The 24784-nt window shown below is 36.7% G+C and overlaps 1 protein-coding gene across 23 annotated transcripts in view; it reads left to right on the top strand.

Annotated features, from left to right (window-relative positions):
- kif1aa (kinesin family member 1Aa) overlaps positions 1 to 24784 on the top strand; it is a 92061-nt gene that overhangs the window by 38873 nt on the left and 28404 nt on the right. For all 23 annotated transcript variants that reach the window (XM_073870118.1, XM_073870121.1, XM_073870117.1 and 20 more), the window contains 9 exons: positions 2671 to 2750; positions 2842 to 2948; positions 3215 to 3295; positions 3419 to 3599; positions 3674 to 3746; positions 3860 to 3950; positions 8742 to 8890; positions 8981 to 9159; positions 9324 to 9461. In XM_073870118.1, coding sequence (XP_073726219.1) covers positions 2671 to 2750; positions 2842 to 2948; positions 3215 to 3295; positions 3419 to 3599; positions 3674 to 3746; positions 3860 to 3950; positions 8742 to 8890; positions 8981 to 9159; positions 9324 to 9461 — 1079 coding nt within the window. The remainder of the gene's footprint in view (positions 1 to 2670; positions 2751 to 2841; positions 2949 to 3214; positions 3296 to 3418; positions 3600 to 3673; positions 3747 to 3859; positions 3951 to 8741; positions 8891 to 8980; positions 9160 to 9323; positions 9462 to 24784) is intronic.

Genomic DNA, 24784 nt, shown 5'->3' on the forward strand with positions numbered 1-24784 from the left:
ATGACTGTACTGGAGTCTTTTAATCGCAAGCATCATGGCTCACGTGATGCTTGGATTAGATTTCTTGTCTGGAGTCTTAATAAATATGACTGCATGCTGTTTTGAATGGATTTGCAGATTGAAATTTTTATGAAAAGATTGATTAGCTTATTTCATCTTGTATATCCATTTTAAAAGTCTTGCAAGGCAGCAATGTAATCCAATAATCAAAGTATTAAATATCTGCAATTGATTCAGACCACACAGTCTAAAGCTGAGACAACTTTTATACGTAAATTCTCAGAAAAGGGGAATTATTCTGTCTGGATGGCAGTGGCGGCTCGTGACTACTCTTCCGAGGGGCACAAATTGAAAATATGTGTTCGGAGTGCCATGTGTGTTGCTTGTGTTTTCAAAATGTGTTTGTTGTGTCATGTGAACCATGTGCATCACATGTTTTGTCAAAAAAGTGCCTGCTGCACATGCGTCAAAAACGTTTATGATAAATAAAGACGCTCACGTTCACAAAATACACGCAAGACACTCCCTTAACTTTAAACTCTGATTAAGCATGAGATTATGCGAGCATCCGGCAAACGCGAGCGTCTCCCCCATCACAAACTCCTTAGACGCGTCTGCAGCAGGCACTTATTTTGACAAGACACGTGATGCACATAGGTTCACTCGATGCGCCGAACACACATTTTGAAATTACAAACCATACATATGACGGGCTACATACATGTTGTGATGAACTTCGCATCGTAGACTCTCGAAAAAAGAAGTCACCGGCTGCCACTGCTGGATCCTAAAAAATCCTATGTCCCATTTAGGAACAGATACAGTGGTGTGAAAATTTTTTACCCAAAAGTGGGGCCAACACTTTTTTAAAAAACGGAAACCCTTCATACATATTGGTGACTGCCTTTGTACCTTTTTCTTAAAGTGCAGATTGACCCATTCTAACTTATTATTGTGACATTTTAAATGTGTGAATTTTTCTATGGTCCTTTACCATTTTTCCAGTATCCAATCTGCAAAATTTACATTCATGTATTTGACTATATTTATATAGTGCCTTTCAGCAACCCAAGGATGCTTCACAAGCCAAATAACAACAAATAATTATCAATAAAAACACATGAAATCAGAGATTGAACATCAATTCTGTCAGAAAATCGACACACAATAAACAAACAAGTGTTGTAAACCAGAGAAGCAGAGAGAGTTATTTACTAAACAAAGTAAATAGGTGAGTTTTAAGTTAATATTTGAAAATCTGGAGAGAGGAGGCAGCACAACGATTACGGGGGAACTCTTTCCATAGCTTAGAGCCTATAATATTGGACATCCCACCACCCACAGTGAATTTGAACTTGGGCACCACTAGCAGGTTATCAGTGCTAGATCTGAGAAACAGGGCAGGGACATACAGAATGGATGCACTAACTCCACTAAATATGATGATGCGAGGCCAAAGAAGTTTAGAATTGAAGTTTTAACTGAATGTGGTTGGCAGGGAGCCAGTAAAGTTGGGAATGGCGTGCAGTTGTGAATGGCGTGCAGTTTTATTGGGCGCAAGCAGCAGAGTTCTGTATCATTTGGTAGTGATTAATAACTAAAACGATGCTTTACTAGCTACAGGAATCTGAGATTAACGTGAAAATAAAACCTAACCATGTGTTAAGAAAATATTTCATGGCATCGCTTGCTGATGGTAGGGGTGCTATTTTTTGAGAAAAGAGTCACACAACCCTTTGTATAAGTTGGAAGATACGTTCAATTTGATCCTTAAACTGATACAGTAGTTCACCCAAAAATCAAAATTCTGTCATCATTTACTCACTCTCATGTTGTTGTATAAATTTCTGTATAAATTTCTTTCATCTGTTGAACTCAAAATAAGATATTTTGATAAATGATGGTGGATAAATTACAACAGAATTTTCATTTTTTTGTGAACTATCCCTTGCAAGGGCTCATTATAGTTCTGCGTAAGTTCTACGTTTTAGGTCTACAGGTCAGTTTTCATTTATACTGCGTCATCATACTCATTGACGTGCACTTACACATACAGACCGCTAGTAAGCAGTATCCATGCATGTAACCCACAGTAGCAGTAAAACAACTGAAGAAAGCGGCGCTTGGTAACCCTCCAAAGAAGAAGAAGCACTCCTCAACCTGACCCATCTTTGTCCTGAACTTGACCCATCTTTGTTTTAATTGTCGTTATCATAAATCCATATGAGCACTTGACAGGAGGGGTTCTAGCGGACCAATCACAGGTCAGCGTAGAAAGGACGTGTTGTTACATTTTTGCAGAGGTGCACGTCAGGCTAGCTACGTATAGCTTATTGCATAGCTTCAGCATAGAACCTATGCACGACTATAAATCGCACTATGCATCGTGTGTTAACTATTCTAGGTGGTAACCTTAAAAAATTATTAGGTTAAGACTTTGTTTGAATGTTCAGTGTAATTGACAGCAATGACTTTATTGCAATATGCATGCTTAATTGTGAATGATCTGGTCTTCTAAATCTGTCTGCAGAGAAAACAGTGATTGGTCTTTAACATTATTCATTGCTGCCTTGCAAGCATTAGTATTTCCTTTGGGATATGCAGAACATCTAGAACGTAATGATTTAACATTGAGTAATTATGATGAACTATTTTGGGCTCTAATTACAGACACCCCATCTGGTGAATTTAAATGAAGATCCTTTAATGTCTGAGTGTCTGCTATATTATATTAAAGATGGAATTACCAGGTTAGTGCCGGTGTTGTTGTGCAATCATTTTCCTATTGTGCTAAAAAGCCACACTTGATCAGGTTTGTACTTCTTCTGTTGCATTGCCCAGGGTAGGGAGAGAGGATGCCAGCAGTAGGCAGGACATTGTTCTGAGTGGTCACTTCATCAAGGAGGAACACTGCACTTTCACCAGCACCACTGGACCTATGGGAGAAGGTTTGGTTACATTAGAAATACAGAAATAGGGGAGAAAGAATGGGGAATGTTGTAATATAGAGTTCGAATGAGCTTCAGGGTTGAAATCACTATGGCACATGTACATGTAAAAGCTGAATGTAAAAATGTAAAGCTTTACAGTCCAAAAGTATAGTTACATGTGTTATACTGCATGTGTTTCAGCACTTCCCAATCTCCCCTACACATACTTCCCTATACTGTACATAGCCCAAAGTTATCATGCATGTTTGTCCTGTTGTTTACAGCTGTCATTCTAGAGCCGTGTGAGGGGGCAGAAACTTATGTCAATGGGAAGAGGGTGACAGAGCCCACTGTTCTCAAATCAGGTCTGTTTCAACTGTATGTATAGTGTTTCTAAGCATAAGGAGTTATAAGCAAAAGTTTGTTAATCTAGGCTTTAGTTGTTCTATCTACTAGTGCTAATGTCTTGACCCATTAAACTTTTGTAGGAAACCGAATCATTATGGGCAAGAGCCACGTGTTCCGCTTTAACCACCCAGAACAGGCCCGCCAGGAACGTGAGAGGACACCGTGCAGTGAGACTCCAATGGAGCCTGTGGACTGGGCTTTTGCTCAGAGAGAACTTCTTGATAAGCAAGGCATTGATATGAAGCAGGAAATGGATCAGAGGTAAAAGAAATAAATACAATATCAAGATGTGTTTTTGTGACTTGTTATCTTGTAGATTAATTCTGTGTGTACAGACTGCAGGAACTTGAGGATCAGTACCGCAAGGAAAGAGAAGAGGCTAACAATTTACTGGAGCAACAAAGATTAGTAAGTGACTTCAATGACACAAAAGCTGCTTGTGTAGCAGAGCACTGAATTAGCAGTGAAAAGATCATGGGTTTGACAGGGTACTAAACTTGTAACTGCATGCTTTTTTCCAGGACTATGAAAGCAGGTTGGAAGCCCTGCAGAAACAAGTAGATCGCTGTTACCCTGATGTGGCAGAGGAGGAGGATGAACCAGGGGAGCAAGGTGAGAAAAGCTGTCTAAAAAACCTCATTCACACAGCACGTTGGTCCCAGAAAATATTGGTGACTGCCTTTGTACCTTTTTCTTAAAGTGCAGATTGACCCATTCCAACTTCTTATTGTGACATTTTAAATGTGTGATTTTTTCCATGGTCCCTTACCATTTTTCCAGTATACAATTTGCAAAATTTACATTCATGTATTTGACTATATTTATATAGTGCCTTTCAGTAACCCAAGGATGCTTCACAAGACAAATAACAACAAATAATAATTATCAACAAAAGCACATGAAATCAGAGATTGAACATCAATTCTGTCAGAAAATCAACACACAATAAACAAACAGGTGTTGTAAAGCAGAGGAGCAGAGAGAGTTATTTACTAAACAAAGTAAATGTGTAAAAAAAAAAGTAAAAAATCGGGAGTGAGGAGGCAGCACACCGATTACGGGGGAGCTCTTTCCATAGCTTAGAGCCTATAATATGGGACATCCCACCACCCACAGTGAATTTGAACTTGAGCACCACTAGCAGGTTATCAGTACTAGATCTGAAAAACAGGGCAGGGACATACAATATAGATGCACTAACTCGGCTAAATATGATGATTGGAGGCCAAAGAAGTTTAGAATTAAAGTTTAAACTGAATGTGGTTGGCAGAAAGCCAGTGAAGTTGAAGTGAAGAAATACCCATAAAATTGCCAGACAGACTTCTGTGTGAACGCAAACACGCTAACCAATAGCCTATGTGTAGTCCTGGGCTGGCTATTCTTATTTTAATGTATTTTTAACTAAATATATAAAATGCAAAAACCCTTATATGTGGTTAAGGCAACACGTGAATATGCTGATTAGCTTTAATGTATTTATTACAAAATTAAGTATGAAATAAAACACATTTATTTATTTATTATAAAACCATTTATTTTAATACTAAACGATTGTACAACATGAAAGTAACACAAGAAAAAACACCCAGTTAAAGTAAAGCGCAGTAATTTACTACAGTGTTACGATTATATATGTGATTTAGGTTTTGAAACTTAACTTTACCATCAGTTAAAAGGATAACAAATAACAGACTTCATATGAATAATAAAGAGAAATAAATTAATGAGACAAAAATGGCAGTTAGATATATCCAAAGGGAATATTTTATGTTTGACCATCAGACACCGGAGGGCAGAGCAGCTGCACTGAGATCGCTGGAAATTTTAGAAGGACTTGCCAAGATAAAGCTGCCCTCGTCGGTGTATACGTCGCTGAACACCCGCTGATTCACCGGAACTCACATATCCCAAAGGAAATTTTAATATAGGCGTTATCTTTACTAACTGACCACATATTTGATGTTTATTCATATATATTCTCGACAAAACAGCTCTTAAAACTACATTTTAATGCACAGAAAGAGGAATATTTTGAATATTGTGCAGGCTTTAAGCTTCTTTGTCGTTGACGCGAAATGCGTTCTGGGAAACTTGGCTGTCAGAAGCACCTCCTGATGCATCCTCGATAAAATGGGCGGATCAAGAACACATCCAGGGATGTTAGGTTAACTTGGCTAGATGTGAACTTTGATTTGGAACAGTACTTGGGCCGCGACTGATGAGGTTTTACAAGTCCACAAGAACACAATTACAGACAAGAACGTATATTGAGAAATGCCGAAGGCTTTTATTGTGGGCAGCCTAAGTCACACTTAAAGGGTGTGTTGCAGGTTAACCACCACTGTCGATTAATGGGTACATAAATCACTCAAGATATGTGTATAATTTTTAAAATGTCTCAAAAATGGTCTTAAAGACCACTTTTTTATGTTTTTGGTATTAACGTTTTTTTTTACACAATTCTGCGATGACGTCACGTTGGGGAGAAGTGGAGAGAGCCTCAGCCAGAGCCATAGAGATAGATGAGACATTTATTGCTGTTTAATACTTAAGTATATAATTTGGAAATCATATATACATCGTAGGAAATATATAATGTGTTATACTGCAAAGCTACCATGCTAATTATTATTTATGATATATGTGGAGATAAATAAAACTTCGCAAATCTGCTGATTTGATCCATTCATGTCCTGACCACCAGGCTAGAGATTTTTAAACATCCTTAATCCACACTTACTAGTCTATCAAATAATATCTCAAATATATTGTTTTGTGAAATAAAAGGATGCTTTGTTATATTGTTTATGCAATTATAACGAATCACATGATCATTTTATACGCAGCAGCAGTCAGCAGCTGCAGCACACTCAGATCCGACCGCATACATACTGTAATAAACAGGCGTTCGGCGGCTTTTTACATCACGACAGACTATGCCATTTGAGGAGGAACCGCTCATTGATCACCGTATTTTTATAAATCCTGTACATTTTGGACCTGCCGAACAGGTTGAGCACTTTTATATACTTTGTTGAGCAGAGAGGCTGCACAGTTTGACCAGCGGGCTGCGGGAACCGGCGCACATCACGCCGCCAGACGGTGTTAACTCGAAATGTATAACTATTATCAGATCGGCCCACCGGGAAAGTCCCGACTCTCCCGATTGCCATTCCGCTACTGGCTGTAAGAAAGTGAGTGCGTTTGGGTCGCTGGTCCCCGCGAACAGATGTGACGTGCCTCACGAGTATGTTAATTGTTTGTTTACTTTCTACACGAAGATATGCTAATGTTATGCTATCTGGCTGTCTGCCTATCTCTCTATACTAGCCTATCAATCTGTCTGTCTATCTATCTGTCTGTCTATCTATCTGTCTATCCATTTATCTATCTATCTATCTATCTATCTATCTATCTATCTATCTATCTATCTATCTATCTATCTATCTATCTATCTATCTATCTATCTATCTATCTATCTATCTATCTATCTATCTATCTATCTATCTATCTATCTATCTATCTATTTATCTATAATCTGCGCTATCAGAACTGTACTTTACTCGTCTTTCTATAGTCATTCTCAATGCTCTCAAGGCAGCTTTGGTCAATTCTCTCCCCAGCGTGACGTCATACAGTGCGTTGTGAGGGAAAGGAGAATCATTGCAAACCGCTGTACTTTTTCATACTTTTTCGGGTTTTGTGATACCCAACAACATAAAATACAATGAATAACAGTTTAAATGTTTATTATCAACAAGCAAATTGCACAAATTCGTTGAAAAATTTAACCTGCAAAACGCCCTTTAATAATCATGCTGTCTAATCAGCATGTTGATGTGCCACACAGAATCTGAACATCCACAAGAATCTGAAGTGAGACGTTCACATATTGAACCAGTTTTGCACATCCATGGACGTCATTAAGGTGTACCAAACAGACATTTAGGCAGTGAAGCTTTTGTGCATGTCCACAGACATCCATATGAGAGTGAGACGTTCACATATTAAACCAGTTTGCACATCCACGGACATCATCCATAAGGTGTACCAAACAGACATTCAGGCAGTGAACCTTGTGTACATGTCCACAGACGTCCATATGAGTCCTGAGGGAGGGCGTTCACATATTGAAACAGTTTTGGACATTCACGGACGTCCATAAGGTGTCCAAACAGACATTCAGGCAGTCATCCACGGACATCCAAAAGAGGTGCGAGAGTGACATCCAGACACTGACCCTGTTTTGCATGTCCCCAGACATCCATAAGTGGTTGTAGTCTGATGTTCATATGCTGGACCTGTACTGCATGTCCACAGACACCCATAAGGTGAACCACACAGACATTCATACACTGAACCTTATTAGAACATCCATGGACATCCAAAAGTGGAGCAAGAGTGACGTCCAGACACTGATCCTACTTAGCATGTCCACAGACCTGCTTAAGAGGTCGTAGTCTGACGTTCATACACTGAACCTGTACTGCATGTCCACAGATGCCCATAAGGTGAACCAAACAGATGTTCACACACTGAAACTTTTTGGCACATTCACAGACATCCAAAAGTGGAGCAAGAGTGACGTCCAGTAACTGACCCTGTATTGCATGTCCACAGACGTCCATAAGGGGTTGTAGTCTGACTTTTATACGCTGAACCTGTACTGCACATCCACAAATGCACATAAGGTGAACCAAACAGACGTTCATACACTAAACCTTTTTAGCACATCCATGGACATTCAAAAGTGGCGAAAGAGTGATGTCCAGATACTGACCCTGTTTGCATGTCCACAGACGTCCATAAGGGGTTGTAGTCTGATGTTTATATGCTGAACCTGTATTGCACATCAACAGACGCCCATAAGGTGAACTAAACAGACTTTCATACACTGAACCTTTTTAGCACATCCATGGACATCCAGAAGGGTTGCAAGAGTGACGTCCAGACCCTGACCCACTATTGCACGTCCAGCAGATGTTTTAAAGTGAGTCTGAACTAACAGACGTTATTCAGACATGATCAGAACGTTCACCCGGACGTTCCATGTTAGGTGGGATATAAGAATAACACGTCACACGCTCATATGAGCTTACAATAGAAAAAAATGCCTGCAGGACAAGATATATTGTTCAGCTCTTTAAAATGCACATGGGTTTTAAATGCACATTAACAATCACTTACACACAGATTCTGGAAAATCATTGGCAGTGTGAACGAACCAAATATATCAAACGATCCCGGACAAATTCCGGGTGCATTTTCCATAATGGCTTAAGATTATCCAACAAAATCTCATAAGCTGTTTATTTGTTTTTCAAATGTTGGGTCAGTGTTAGCCAAAATGACCTGGAAACATTCAGCACTGAGACAGCATTTAATGTTTTTTTTTACCCATAGTGCAATGGACTGAGAGGGAGACAGAACTGGCGCTATGGGCTTTCCGTAAATGGAGGTGTTATCAGTTCACATCTCTCAGAGACCTGCTCTGGGGCAATGCCATCTTCCTCAAGGAAGCCAATGCCATCAGTGTGGAGCTAAAGAAGAAGGTGAAACCTTTGTAGAAAACACTCATATAAACCCATAATGTGACAACAGGTGCTGATTCTAGCTATTGGTTCTCTTAAATCTACTTACAGGTTCAGTTCCAGTTTGTGTTATTGACAGACACACTGTACTCTCCTCTTCCGCCTGACCTGTTACCTCCTGAGTCATCTAAAGACAGAGAAAAGAGCCCATTCCCTCGTACCATTGTGGCTGTAGAAGTCCAAGATCAGAAAAATGGAGCCACACATTACTGGACTCTGGAAAAGCTCAGGTATTTGCTGAATGTATCTACATGTATAGGTACAGGTCAAGTATATTTAAGGCCTTTAGCACCATAGTCCTTGAATATCCATAGCGATTTATCTGTGTTAAATTCCATGCCTTCTTGAATCCAGTGCCTTAATTGTGAGTGATGTGTAATGCTGCCCCCTGTAGGCAGAGGCTGGACATGATGAGAGAAATGTATGATCGTGCTGCAGAGGTCCCCAGCAATGCTCTTGAAGACTGTGACAGTGTCCTGACAGGAGGAGACCCTTTCTACGACCGGTTTCCCTGGTTCCGTCTGGTTGGAAGGTAAGTGAGGTTACATTTCTTAGCCTGACTGGACGGACCAATTAGTTTTCGCTCAAGGAGGCTTTCCTGTACTCCATCAAACTGCTGTTAATAAACACATTGACAACAGCTTTCATGAAAGATTTTTCACTTCTCCTTAAAGTTTCCCATATACTGACATGATTTCTGTTATCCAGAATGGAATCTGATATATCAAGCTTTTCTTTTCATGTAATACTGAAGCGTATTGCAGGTCAAGACAAGTGCTGGGAAAATGAAATGTGATAAAAAGCTGATCACTAGAGGATGTTTGTCTCATTGACAATATTTTGGATCCTGCTTTTTCGGAGAAGCATAAAATTGATTCTCAGTGCTCTATTAAATTAGGTCAAACATTTACACTTTTATACTTTTCTGTATCTTGCTTTTAATGTAGTCGTTGCTATATCTTAATATCGATGGAAATCCTGTTACAGAGGCTGCTGGCCTGCTGTGTTACATCAGTTGCTCATAAAGGCTGTATAATGCTCAATTTATTTTGTAGGAAATGTGGCTGTGTCCAAAACCTATAAAAGCCATCTTGCAACCCAGTCAGTAAATGACTAAACAAACTCTTAAATAAAGGTGATACATGATGTCATAGACTGTATGATTTCATAAAGAACCTTTAACATCAAATGAACATTTCTGTTTCATAAAAGGTTCTTTGTTATGGAAAAAGTTATTTAGACTATAAAACAATAAGAAAGAAATGGTTGTTTTAAGAACTTTTAACTGAAGAGTTCGTTAGGGCAGTGGTTCCCAAAGTTTTCCAGCGTGCGGCCCCCCTTGTGTAAGGCAGTGGCGAAGCTACGGGTGGGCCTGGCCGGGCCTGGGCCCGCCCACTTTGAGTTGTGGCCCATCCAATCAGAAGGCCATTTTCCAGAGAAATGTGTAAATAATTTAACAAAAATAAATAATAGTACTACGAATAGACATCTTATCACACTATAATTTCATATATGTAATAAAATTATAAATATAATTAAAATATAAAATATAAGTGCAAGTTTGCATGTTCAGGCAGTTTCGCAGTTTTCTTTTACCCTATTGGTGCACACGCTTGTCAACATGAAACGTTGAATATGATTCGTCAGTCATTGTTAGTTCCGCCTACGCGCGATTGAACTGAATTTGAAAATAGCGAGTCGCAAATCATCGGGTTCCGGCCAAGATGGCGTCCGTGCAGTCGTAAAATCTCTGTCTCTCACTAACCTTTGTGCAAATCTTGATTTTTTTCTCTTCCCTGATGGTGAAAGGGTAACTAATGCAAATGTTTTGATATTTGGAATGACTCTGTAACTTTTTTGAAGTTAAACGGAAGCTATCCTTACTGCTAAAAATGGATCAAGATAATGTGAAGCGTGTACACGACTATACTAAACCCAAAACTGGAGAAGATATGTATTGCCAGCATTTACCGGAGACGCCGACTAAAAGTCCATTACCGAAAATGAGACGACACTCGTCCGAACCTTCAAATGTGGTAATTCTGGTGGCAATCGAGAGGCTGGGGAAAAAGCAAGATGTGTTTATGGTAGGGCTGTCAAAATTAATGCGTTAATAACGCGTTAACGCAAATTCATTTTAACGCCACTAATTTTATTAACGGAGATTAACGCAACGCGCAATTTCTGTTTGACCCTTGGTCCAGCCCATAGTTGAATGAACAGAGACACAGACAAATGTGACTCTCTCTAAATGAGTAAAAGGTTTTCATTGAAATAAGAACATTAAGCAAATCGTCTACCAAATCCATTGCTCTAAATGCTCGTTGGACATCTGATATGATCTTTATTTATACGTCTGAGAGGTGTAACGTTCCCGTCCTCCTAATGCTTAATCTAATACAAAAATGCGTCTCAATTCATTTTGGTTTCGCTTTTATGCATGACTTAGAAAATAGACTGCAGGACTTGCTTGATGTTAAAAGAGTCATTAAGAGAGATAAAGTTCGGTACCTGATTAATGTTAAAGAGTTATTAAGAGCGACAAGACTCAAAAGCGATCCCCTCACGCTGACTGACTGATATCTGAAGCGCGTGCACTGCACACAGACGCGCGAGTGCGCGACCCGGATATATAGACATCTACACAAAATTACAGTTTTACAAATATCTGTTTTGATAAGAATTCACGCAGGTAGGCTCTATAATCTGTTATGTTTTAAGTAAATGTTTGGTTAACTGTTGGGTAAAACTATCTGATGTGTAACATTATATTAGATCACTTAGATTTTAAGCAGTCTGTCTCAATGTCAATCAAACAAAAGGAAAAAAAGTTGAACATACATTGATGATGTTTTTGCTTTGTGTGTGCTAAATCTATTAGTTTTACCAGTGATTTTAAGGTATTGATGTGGTAATATAATGTGTGGATGTGGAAATTTTTGTGGTAATTTGACTCTTTCAACTTCAAACACGTGTAGTTCTGTCATATTTTGTTATATTTCAACAAATCATGCATTGTTCTATGTTTTAATAGAGAATGTCAAAATATGAACAACTATTTTTTAAAAATTTGCTAATTCCGACTCAACTTGCCAGCACAGGTCACAAATGATGCAGCAGCAAACAAAAATGGAGAAAGAAAAATCTTCTGAAAGGAAAATTCATATACAAAACAATGGCTGGTGATTCTGTTAAAATGTAAACAGGCTGTTGTTAACATACATTTGCATAAAGCATCTATATATGTATATATGATTAGAATATTAAAAACCAGAAAAGTGTTAAATTAGGGTAAATTTAGAATGGATAAAAATGTGCGATTAATTTGCGATTAATCGCAGTTAACTCATGAAATCATGCGATTAATCTAGATTAATTTTTTTAATCTATTGACAGCCCTAGTTTATGGAGAAGTTACTAGAAATTGAAAGGTCTGTTGCTTCCAACTCTATTCTAATATCTGATCTTAACACTAAAGTTGATCTAGCTTCTGAAAAAGCTGAGGGAGTGATGATCAAAACAGATAAACTGGACTCACAGTTAGCGGCAATGAAAGCGGAAAATAAGCAATTGTGGGAAAGAGTTGACGAGCTGGATGAGTATAAAAGACGTTGGAATCTCAAAATAACGGGGATTTCGGAAGAGAATGGGGAAAACGTGAAGATGATCGCAATGGAAGTTTTCTCTCAGGTGTCCCCAGGTTTGAGAGAGAATCTACAGACCTCTATTGATGTGGCACACAGAATCGGACCGAAAGATGGGGGCATGCACACACGGCGGATTATTGTGCAGTTTTTGTCACGCTCTATCCGGGATCGGATTTGGTCAGACGCCAAAAACTCTGAAGTTCTTAAACAGAAAGGCATCAAAATAACAGAAGATCTTACTCAGCGGGCGAGAGAGGCACGTAACAAGCTGTGGCCATTGGTGAGTCAAGCAAGGAAAGATGGAAAACGAGCTGGTTTTAAAGGATCGTTTGCCGTTATTGATGGAAAGAAGATTTCTGCGGACAATATGTGACTTGCATTATCAACTGTCGGTGCTTCGCGGTGGATCTAAGATTATCGGTTTCCCGGCTCGTTAATGCACAAAAGCAAAGTTTTGGCGATGTTAATATCCTTTTTGCTTTTAAATGGCACTTTTACCTGAAATTATTATTACTATTGTTAAGGTTCTGTTACCCTACAACATTTTGTTAAACATGAAGGGTTAAAATTTAAGATTTTGCACTTTTCTCTTTGAGTTTAATATAGCAATACTCTTCTGCCGCAGGGCAGTTTATTCCAAGTGTTCTTTCAATGTCTTTTAATGTTTCTTGTTTTTCTCTTAATGTTCGGGGGATTCGCGATCTTACTAAGCGCAAGGCTTTATTTTTATTTTGTAATTCTAAAAAAAGAGATGTTTATTTTTTACAAGAAACTCATTCTGCAGTTAATGATGAATCATTCTGGTCAACACAATGGGGTGGAAAAGGTTTATTTTCTCACGGTTCTTCTTATTCTGCTGGAGTAGCAATTTTGTTTAACAATAATTTCAATGGCAAAATTATTGAATCTCAATCCTCTTCTGAGGGAAGATGGTTAATAGCAGTGGTACAGATCAATGAGAAAATTGTTATTATTTGTAATTATTTATGGCTTTAACAGATCTGAGTTGAACCGTATTCTTCTTAATACTTTGTCGTTAAAAATTTCTGATTTAAGTGTAAAATATCCTTCAGCAGCTTTTATCGTGGGAGGGGATTTTAATGAGGCCCCTGACTTACATTTGGATAGATTTCCTCCAAGACTCGGTGTTAACAGTATAAACATGGTGATTAATGATTTCTGCAGCAACCTTTCTTTACTAGATGCTTACAGACACGTCCATGGCAGTTCTTCTTCCTCATTTACATGGTTCAAAGGTGATATGACACAAAAATCTAGAATTGATTTTTGGCTTGTATCTGATTGCCTTGTTTCATTTATTAGGTCCTGTGATATTTCTTCTGCTCCGTTGACGGATCATGTTTGCATATCTCTTGAATTATCTGAGTCTTTTTATAGCACTCAAAGAAAACCAGGATATTGGAAATTAAATACCACCTTCTTACAACATACCTCATTTTGCTCGGGCATCAAAAGTATAATTGAAAATCTTGAAACTAATTCAAATTCAGCTATTATAAAATGGGAATATTTTAAATATGAATGTCGTAAATTTTCCGTGCAGTTTGGTAAGCAACTTGCTAAGACAAAGAATCTGAGAAGCTCTGCAATCATTTCAGATATAAATAATATTTTATGTTTATCCTCACCTAGTGATCAAGACAAAGAGAAGTTATATTCGCTGAGGGAAGAGCTTGACGTTCTTTACACAGAGAAGGCTAAAGGCGCCTTTGTTAGGTCGAGGGCAAATTGGTTAGAATTTGGAGAACGAAATTCGTCATATTTTTTTAATTTAGAAAAAAGAAGAGGTGAACTTAAAAGGATTTCTGCACTTGAAATTGAAGGTAATTTGACTTTGGATGAAAAGAAAATATCTAAATCAGTATCCGAATTTTATCAACAACTTTATACGTCTTGTTTTAACCCTGAGTCTTCCAAAACATTTTTCTCTAAAGTGGAATCTTTCATTCCAACTTTGAGTAAGAATAGTCATGATGTTTGTGAGGGTGAATTGACAATGGCGGAGCTGGATTATGTGTTGTCTAAATCCCCGTTTAATAAGAGTCCGGGCCCAGATGGGCTACCTTTTGTATTTTATAGACTATTTTGGAATGATATTAAACATTTACTTGATGCTCTTAATGAATGTTTAGATAGAGGGGATTTATCTGAATCTATGAAGCAAGGCTTAATTACTTTAATTCCAAAGCCGAATAAAGATAATAAAATATTAGATAATTGGCGCCCTATAAGTTTGCTTAATTCAGACTATAAATTATTAGCTGCAGTATATGCAACAAGATTGAAGCCATGTTTAGAAGAACTTATTTCTCCCACTCAATCTGGCTTCATGAAAGGCAGACATATTTCTAATAATATTCGTCTTGTTTTAGACCTCCTTGATTATTCTGAATTCGTTAATGATGATGCTCTTATTTTATTTTTAGACTTTTACAAGGCGTTTGATACAGTAGAGCATGATTTTATGTATGAACCTCTTTTTCGTTTTGGACCCAAATTTGTGAATTCCATACAAACCCTGTATCATAACATTACTAGCTGTGTCTCTCTTTCCAAAGGGACTTCTCCTCGCTTCGTTGTAGGGAGAGGTATCAGACAAGGATGTCCGGTATCGCCTGTCAGGTTTAAAATACTTATGAACCTTAACAAAAACAAGACCACGAATGAGGTTATAATATTCTGCAGGGAGAACCCAGATTGAGACGTCTCATCAGGAAACATTCAACTGTCTCTCGTCTTGAGCCTCTCTGCGGACTGTTTTTATTTAGGATTTAATCACTGGTTCACTCGGTTCATTCCGAAGGTCGAACCTCACAGACTGTCACAATTGTAACAACATCACACATTTTGCTAAGTCTAGAAAAATAGGATTGACTACATTTGACCAAAAACAAGATAGTAACTTAATGATTCAGCTTGATGATGCAGTTACCAAAGGTCATATGATAACAAAAGAACATTCTACGTACTTTTTCACCTTGGCAGTTTTCTCCGAGTAGCTAGTAAGACAATATGGTTCTAAGCAAATGATTGTACATTCATAAATCTAAACCAAGGATTATACATTCATAAATGGTAACATAAAACATACAAAAATGTAATATGAAAAACATTTACTCCAACATCGCCTTTTTTATTTCTTTTGGTTGTGGAGCTTCTAAACTTATACATAATACACTGCAATAATATTAAGGGCATTCAGATAGCAGATAGCACTATTTTGGTAAGTCAACTTGCAGACGATACATGCATTTTTCTAAAAAATAAAAATCAGGTTCCCAATATTTTAAATGCTTTAAAATAATTTTCTGATGCCTCTGGGCTCGCGGTTAATCATAATAAAACAGAAATTTTGACTATTCATGACTCCAATGTTACAGAGATTTCTGGTATCAAGGTTAAACAAACAGTCCGATATCTTGGTATCCTAATTAGCAAATGTCCTAATGAAAGAGTTGACCTTAAATGCAAAGGAATCTGACAATCCATGGAGATGTTTTACTTTCTAAAGCTGAAGGTTTATCGAGGCTTGTATACCCTGCTCTCTCTCTGTATGTTAACCCGAAAATGTGTTCTCTCATTGATAAAGCTGTATTTCAATTTATTTGGAGAAATAGAACTGAATATATAAAAAGAAAGACTGTTATTAGGGTTTTTTCACAAGGTGGTCTTAATGTCCTGGACTTTAATACACTTAAAGGGAAATTCCGCCCTAAAACGGAATTTAGGGTGTTTTTTCGTTGTTAACGAGTCAAACTTTCATTTAAAAGCATATTTATGACTGAAGAGCAACATTTAAGATATTTAAGATGTTCGTTTTCTGGTAAACTGGCCTTTGAATGTGAGTGAATAGGGCATGTCGCATGAGCGCACAAAATCTCTATTTTTACAACACTAAGAAGGCTCGACACAACGTGATACTTTACTCGAAGTATCACGTGGGTCTCTACACATGAACGCGAGCATTGAGAACATTGTTTGTGTACACAGATTTTAGTAAAAGCGAAAAGTTTGGAACAACTTACCGTGCTGTTAAACTGCGTCCCGCCGCCATATTGCCAGTCATGAGCAATCGATTTCAGAATGCGATTGAATGGACTCCATAGGACGCTACTTTTTCAACTACAGGGTCAATATTGTTTTTCACTTGAGACAAAACAACAAATTATCCGTGCATTTATATGGAACTATGCTTTAGGAGCTATCCATCTTTACTCTCCTTCCTCCTTATGTCGCATTCTGAGATCGATTGCTCATGACTGGCAAGATGGCGGCGGGACGCAGTTTAACAGCACGGTAAGTTGTTCCAAACTTTTCGCTTTTACTAAAATCTGTGTACACAAACAATGTTCTCAATGCTCGCGTTCATGTGTAGAGACCCACGTGATACTTCGAGTAAAGTATCACGTTGTGTCGAGCCTTCTTAGTGTTGTAAAAATAGAGATTTTGTGCACTCATGCGACATGCCCTATTCACTCACATTCAAAGGCCAGTTTACCAGAAAACGAACATCTTAAATATCTTAAATGTTGCTCTTCAGTCATAATTATGCTTTTAAATGAAAGTTTGACTCGTTAACAACGAAAAAAAACCCTAAATTCCGTTTTAGGGCGGAATTTCCCTTTAACATAACTTTTAAAATTAACTGGATAAAACATTGTCTGGCCCATAGAAACTCTGTGTGGTTTCATATCCCCAATTTGATTTTTGAGAAATGTGGTGGGTTAAAATTTTTGCTTTCTTGTGACTTTAAATGTAGTAAACTTCCCATTAAGTTATCCAATTATCATAAGCAATGCTTGGAAGCCTGGAAAATAGCTTTCAAGCACAACTTTTCCCCACATTCTTGCATTTTATGGAATAATCAGTATGTATTGTCTAAAAATAAGTCCATGTTTAAAAAAGATTGGATAGAAAAAGGAATTTGTTTTCGTTTCAGATTTATTAAACAGAAATGGTGATGTTTTATCAGCAATTCTTATCTGTATCAGGGTTGAAGCCTTCCCTGAGAGAATATAATGTGGTTGTAAAAAAACATCTCTATTAAATTGCTTCTCCTTGTTAAAACACATCTAAGCTATAACATGGTTGCAAGACAGATTCCAAATATTGTTATTGGAGGTATTAATATTATGGATAAGAAGTGTAATAATCTCCATATTAGAAAGTCTCTTGTTCAACAACTAAGTTGCTATTCAAAAGCAATTACAAGATGGAAACAGATGTTTTAAATAATGTTTGTCTTTTGACAAAATATGGTCAGAATATAACAACTTTTTACTCCCTAATATGGTAAAAGAAATATATTTTAAGATTTTGCACCGATATTATCCTTGCAACATTTTTGTTAATAAGTTTAACAAAGAGAAATCTCCTTTATGTTCTTTCTGTGATACTGAATCTGAAACCCTTACTCATCTATTTTGCTCCTGTATCTTTTCTGTAAACTTTTGGAAACGAGTATCTATGATGATTTTTGACACATTTCATAAGTTAGTTGTAATTGATGACTTTATGATTCTTTTTCTGGAATGTAATTCTGGCTCCTCTGATTTTGATTTTGCAGTAAAATTGATGATTCTATTAGGGAAATTTAATTTACATAAATCTAAAATACTTTCAACAAAACCTGCCTTTAATCTTTTTTGTATAGATTTAAAAAATTTCTTTGAATCTCTTAAAACAAATATTAAAAATAAGAAAAAGAAGAAAACATCTCTTATACTGGGAAAAATCTTATCTAGTTTATGATGATCTGGTTCGTGTGGCTTTGTAATGGAAATGTAACTGTTTTTTTTTTCTCTGTGTAAACTATGTATGTTAATGTAGTAAGGTCTGTTATGCGTCTCCGCCTGTTATGTATGTTATGTAATGTTGTATGTTTTCTTTTCTGTAATGTTTAGTGAACATGCATTAAAAAAAAAAAAAGAGTCGCAAATCATCGCGTTTAACAGCCATTCCACGATGACATCTGCTGTTGTCTGTTTACTTTTGGAGACAGAGACTGTACATCACTCATGGAAATGTTGGATTACTGAGGATTTTTGGTTTTCCGTTCTTGCACGGAAATCAGAAAAAACACTTGATATTTCGATTGTGTCCAGTGGGTGGTGCTAAATCTGATTGGCGCGATATGCGGTCATTTATTTTCAAAATAAAAGTTTTTCAAACAATGTATTTGTTAGCCTGTAAAATTATTGTCTATATAGGCATGATATTTGTCACCCAATTATTTGGCTTCACTGATTGAAAAAATATATTAAAATAGCCTAAATGTAAACATGTTCATGCATAGTTGTAACCATACAAATTTAATCTATACATTATTTCTTTGTTTTAGATTTTTTTTATTTACTTAAATTCTTATGAATAATATAGATTTTATAGTGTCTCTTTGTTATTTATGGACTGTATGCACATACACGCACATATCGGGATTTATAAAAAATAAACTTGTCGTAAATAAGTGCGCACCGTACGGATGCTCTCCACTGTGCGTACGCACTCTTTTTGAGCGGAGTGAAAGAACAGAAACTCTGTTCTTGCTTTTATACACATTTAGTTTTAATATTCCTGTTTCATTCATTAAGATCGGCACTCAAATTGCATCTAGGAGTTGCACCTGCCTATAAGTAGCAAATATTTAACAGATCAGAACAATAATGAAAATTATTGAAAAGACGAAGCCTCTACAGTTAATGGAGTGCCACATATCTGACTCATGAGCGCGTCTGCGTGTTTGAAACGCAAAGCTATAAAGAACTATATGAATAAGTCTTTTCTTCACTCAACATACACTAAAGGCTATGTTTCATGTAGGCTATTTGAGGAATGACAAGAAGTTTATTAGTCTTTATCATCTAATCATAGACAAAACTATAAAAAAATTAATAGTTTTAATTTTATTAGGCCAAATGACAGAAACAAACCCGAGTGCCTATACTACAATAGACTTTATAACCTGTAAGATGACGAAAAATAATGTGATGTACCAGGACATTTAATAACGTAGCCCATTTAAAGTTTAGCCTAATATAAAGAGACGTTCTTACAATGATGGTTTATATAAAAACACTAACAAGTAGATTTAAACTCATTGGTTTTTATATTCTGGTTTCATCTGCTTACCTGTAAATATGTTTTTTTAAGTTGTACTTAACTTTCCGTATGTATGAACTTTGTTTTTTTTTATATCTTAATGCCTTATGGCTGCGCCGCGTAATACATCATTGCCTTTATGTTTTATTATGCGAAATACTAACGCGAAACTTTTATATGCTGGGCTCGTCTACTTGCTATAGCAGCCTATTCTCTATAAGGTATGTAATATTGTAGTCTTAATGCATTGAGTCGCAATAGAATCAATGGTATATTGTCGCCTGAGATAAAGACGAACATGACCCGAAACGATCTCCACCATCCGCTGGTCGAAAACATTTAATCTCCCTCTGAGTTTGTTTTCCATAAAAAAATGTATGAATATAATGACGCCTGTCTGGTCATATGTGAAACCATTTTCAACTTTGACAATGCCAGTGTCAACTAAACAGTGTTTTTATAATTTCATAAAAACCCAATGAGGCCAAAAAATTAATTTCTCTGGACAAAAGTATATTTTAAATATATGCTAAATAAGTTTTTTTTTTAGATTCAACTATTTAATAGTAACCTTTTTAAAACTGCTAAGTTTATAGGTTCGTAACATAAAGTTTTTCTTCCAATGTGACGTGAATATATTTCCTTGAATTCAAATATATGAAGGGCTTTAAAGTGTATTTACTTGTGAAAATATATTTTTGTAAACATATTTCAAAATATATTTCAGCAAATATATTTTTTGTTTTTTTTTTAAATATTTTATATTTATATATATATATATATATATATATATATATATATATATATATATATATAATATATTTTCTTTGCGTTTTGTAACGTCAATACATATTAAAATGATATGCAGACCACATTATGCCCAGTAAAACTAAGGGTTGTACGCTCCATATATGGTTGTTTCTGGGAGGAGATGGGGCTTCTCCGCACAATTTATTGGGCTCACTGGGATTTATGAATGGAATTTTGCGCTGTTTCTGGAGTAGGCAATGCATGGTTTTATAAATCTGAAAACTTTGCCTGCATACGCACACTTTAAGGATGGAATCTACGTAAAGTTTTATACATGAGGCCACTGGTATTTTATTCTGTGCTTCCCTCCGTCTTTCAAACTACATCCTTTCAAACTCTAGCTGTGTCCCAATTCAAGGGCTGGAACCTTATAAGCATGCGACCTTAAAAGGTGAGCACTCTGTCTCCAGAGGACTCATAATTGGCGTCACCCGCTGCACTCGCCCACCGCGCTGTCAGCAGGACACGGCGGAGACGTTTCTGACTTATTAAAATAAATATGGAATAAGAAAAATATTAATTTATTTTATGTAAGATATTTGCAGTAAAATGTCCAAAAACCACTAGGCCAGTGTTATATATTTTGTCCAGCTGATTACTATCAATAACTGTAATGTTTTCAACTACTTGTAAATCGTGAGAAAATTTCCATTCAAAACATTGTTACGGGGCAGTGCAGTCTACTGTCAATGACGTTAATATCCATGTGACCCTTTGTCACCGCCTTTACTGACGTAACCCACATGACAACACTGGTCAAGTTCGGAAAAATAAAATGGCGGCCAAGGAAGCGACTGGAGCACAAATTTAGTGTAAATAAACGTATATTTTCACTTTTTACACATTTTAATTGCATTTCTAGCGAGAAATTAGTATTGTAGTTTTCAAATATGTGATTAGTTATCACAAAGGCGCTCTCTGTTCATATTTCAAACACGCTGCCTTTGAAGTGCGTCGGAAAGCCTTTCTCTGAGCTGCCTTCAGGCCTCCGAGTTCGAAGTCATGTCCTCATGAGGCAGCGAGGCAACAAGTCCTCACAGTCCTCACAGCCTTGAGGTTTCGGATGCAGCCAGTGTTGTGGACAAATGCGGAACTATGCGATAGCGGCTGCCGGGCTACGCGGCGCGCTTGCTTATGAACTTATGGATAACTCTTTACCGTCTGCCGCTGGTTGTGTCAGCTCCTGTTAGCGTACGGGCCAACCAAACGACCCAAGAAGAGTTTGGAACAAAACGAGAGAGGATCAATTTGTTGTTGCATTATCTGGATGGAGAAGAGCTTCACGACAGCATTTAACTACACCGAGATTCTGATCCTGCTTGTGTTTTACGCGATGGGTGAGTTGTTTTGATTCGTAACCCTTCAAAAAACGTATGCTGTTATATTGATCACAACATTAGTGTGTCGATTATAATCAGCGCGTCTTCCCGCGGATGATATGCTCATCAAAGGTATTGTACAGCAATATAAATGGTCATTTTAAGACACTTCACAATAAGATTTGTACTGTCAATACATTATGTGAAAAATCATTGTAGATTGTAAGTTGAAAACCTAATTCTGTGCTGTGTTAACCATCAAATTTGGACTTATACTGTAATATCTATGACTGAAAATTTCATTTTGAACATCACATATAAACTTACATAATGAAATAAACGATGTCATCAAACACAACATTTATAAGACTTGATTACCTTATCCATCAACGTGTTTTCTCGTTCTCGTCTGATTTATGGCCATCAGCGGTTGAGTTAAAGACTACAAATCCCATAATTCCACGCTGCTTCAGCGCGTCAGTAAACAACATCATTGTTGTTGTTTGATCTGTCGCCATCTATCGGCGCAAATAATACAAACTGCATCTTTAAATAAAAAAGCCCATGGAAAGGCAACGTTAATAATAAATCCGTAAGTGATAATAAAAATAATAAAATGGCTTCATAAATGGATCCCTTCTAAAACAAAACTCAATATATTAACAGATAAATGCAAGAAAACTTTTACAGTAATTATCTAGCATCGACAGCTTTACCGTTGTTTGTCTGCTCGACGCCCTCCCGTCTGTATCGTCAACCGCCCGCTGCTCTCTCTCGTCACGTGGCTTGCTCAAGTTCAACCACTCATATTGAGCAGCTCCGCTGTTCACAAGATTCAGACATGTAAATAATAATAATGGAAGTTAATATTTTAATCATAAATATGGATTTTTATACATATTCGCAGGTGCAAGAACTGGGCAATGTTTCAAAGCTAACCTGACTGACATTCTATCAATCTGTCACTCGACAACAGAGACAGAGAAGCACGCAAATGACTAAACTTCTGGTAGATTTTACTGTTAAACAACTTAACATTTCCATTCATGATGATATCAACAAGTTAAAAAAAATCTACCTGTCAACAAACCGCAGTTCTCCCGCCGATATGATATGAAAAATGGTGACTCGAGTCCTGCCTGGATGTTGATTCATGTGCACTTTGCGGTGCTAAGGCCAATATTTTGGGGTATATGTTACTTATTTTTTTAGTATTGCAGTTATTACTGTTAAAAATTGGATAGTGAAGGTAGAATATACCCATAATTTTTTATTTTACTTGGTAGCTTATATACTTAATTAAATTATAACTAATTTTCATGGGTTAAATTTAACACCCTCCAGAGTAATTTTTTACAGTGTACTTACAGCCTCAAGACTGCTGCTGTGACAATCGGTCTTAAAATACGTCCTTAAAAGGTCGCAGCCTTTGAATTGAGACACAGCTTCTGTAATCGCGAAAAGATGCACAAGCTGCGAGTTTTATACATTTATAACAAGAGCCTATGATATGCAAACTATCACACCAGCAAACGTGCTATTTTCCAGAACATCTGCACAATCACAAATGTGACATTTTATACAACAGTTCAATAAAGTTACTGAGTAACGTTTATAGATAGGCTACATTCTGATTTTGATCTGTCCAAGAAAACAGAATAAACTGCAGATCCACTGCGTCTCCGAGCAACACGCGTTTTTATCCTCAAAATATCTAAATTTTTGACAGAATCAGAAGAGTAAATGGTTCTATTAGGCTACCCACAGTCGGCTACCCAGAGTCTACTACAGTCAATTTCAGTAGGTGTTTAGATAAGAGAGATTTTCCGCCACCTACTGGCGGTGTTAGTTTCATAGTTAAAAGTATACTTTTTTCCCAATCATTTTATATTTCTTTATTTACATTTTTACATTAAAAACATTAATCTCTTAACATAATTTATGCAATTATAATTTGCTGTGTAAATCCGCATGCCATATCTAAACAGCCTGTGTCAATCCAAAAATGTATTTTATTGATACTGACTTCCTTTTATTTTGTCATAATATACACCGTGTCTTTGCATTCTGATTGAATTTGTTGACCAAATTTAAGAATCTGACATAAGAGGACAGATAGCTACAATTAAAAATATATATAGTTTTTGTCTTGACTTCATTAAAGTTTTGATCTTCTCTTAACCGAGTGAGCACATTCTGAATTATATTGCATTATAATGACGATGTAGTAGCCTACCACTAAAATTTTACTAAAGGCATGTTGCATATTACTTGTTCTAAGAACCATATTTAAATACATACATTTTTGTGTAATTTTTGCTACTACATCATGATGTTTGTAGCGTAAGTATGGCCTCAAGCATAAACTCAAGGCCCCATAGTCCTGCCCTATAAATCCTGTATGTGCATACAGTCCATAAATAACAAAGAGACTCTATATTATTCATATGAATTTAAGTAAATAAAAAATCTAAAACAAAGAATTAATGTATAGTTTAAATTTGTATGATAACAACTATGCGTGAACATGTTTACATTTAGGCTATTTTAATATATTTTTTCAATCAGTGAAGCCAAATAACTGGGTGACAAATAGCATGCATATATAGACAATAATTTTACAGGCTAACAAATACAGTTTTGGAAAAACTTTTATTTTGAAAAACAATGACCGCATTATCCTGCCAATCAGATTTAGCACCACCCACTGGACACAACCGAAATATCAAGTGGTTTTTCTGATTTCCGTGCAAGAACGGGAAAACCAAAAATCGAGTCATAATTTCGTTTTTTTCGTTTTTCTGAAAAAAAAAAACGAAAAAGGAGTTGTTTTCTTGTTTTTTCGTTTTAATATGTGAAAAGAAAAACAAATGAACTAATGAGTACCCGGACCAACTGTTGCTGGAATAAAATGTACACTTGAATGACAACGCATGCAATTTTGTATTGCGCCATGTTGT

The sequence above is a fragment of the Misgurnus anguillicaudatus genome, chromosome 8 (genome assembly GCF_027580225.2).
Source record: "Misgurnus anguillicaudatus chromosome 8, ASM2758022v2, whole genome shotgun sequence".
Lineage (NCBI taxonomy): Eukaryota > Metazoa > Chordata > Actinopteri > Cypriniformes > Cobitidae > Misgurnus > Misgurnus anguillicaudatus.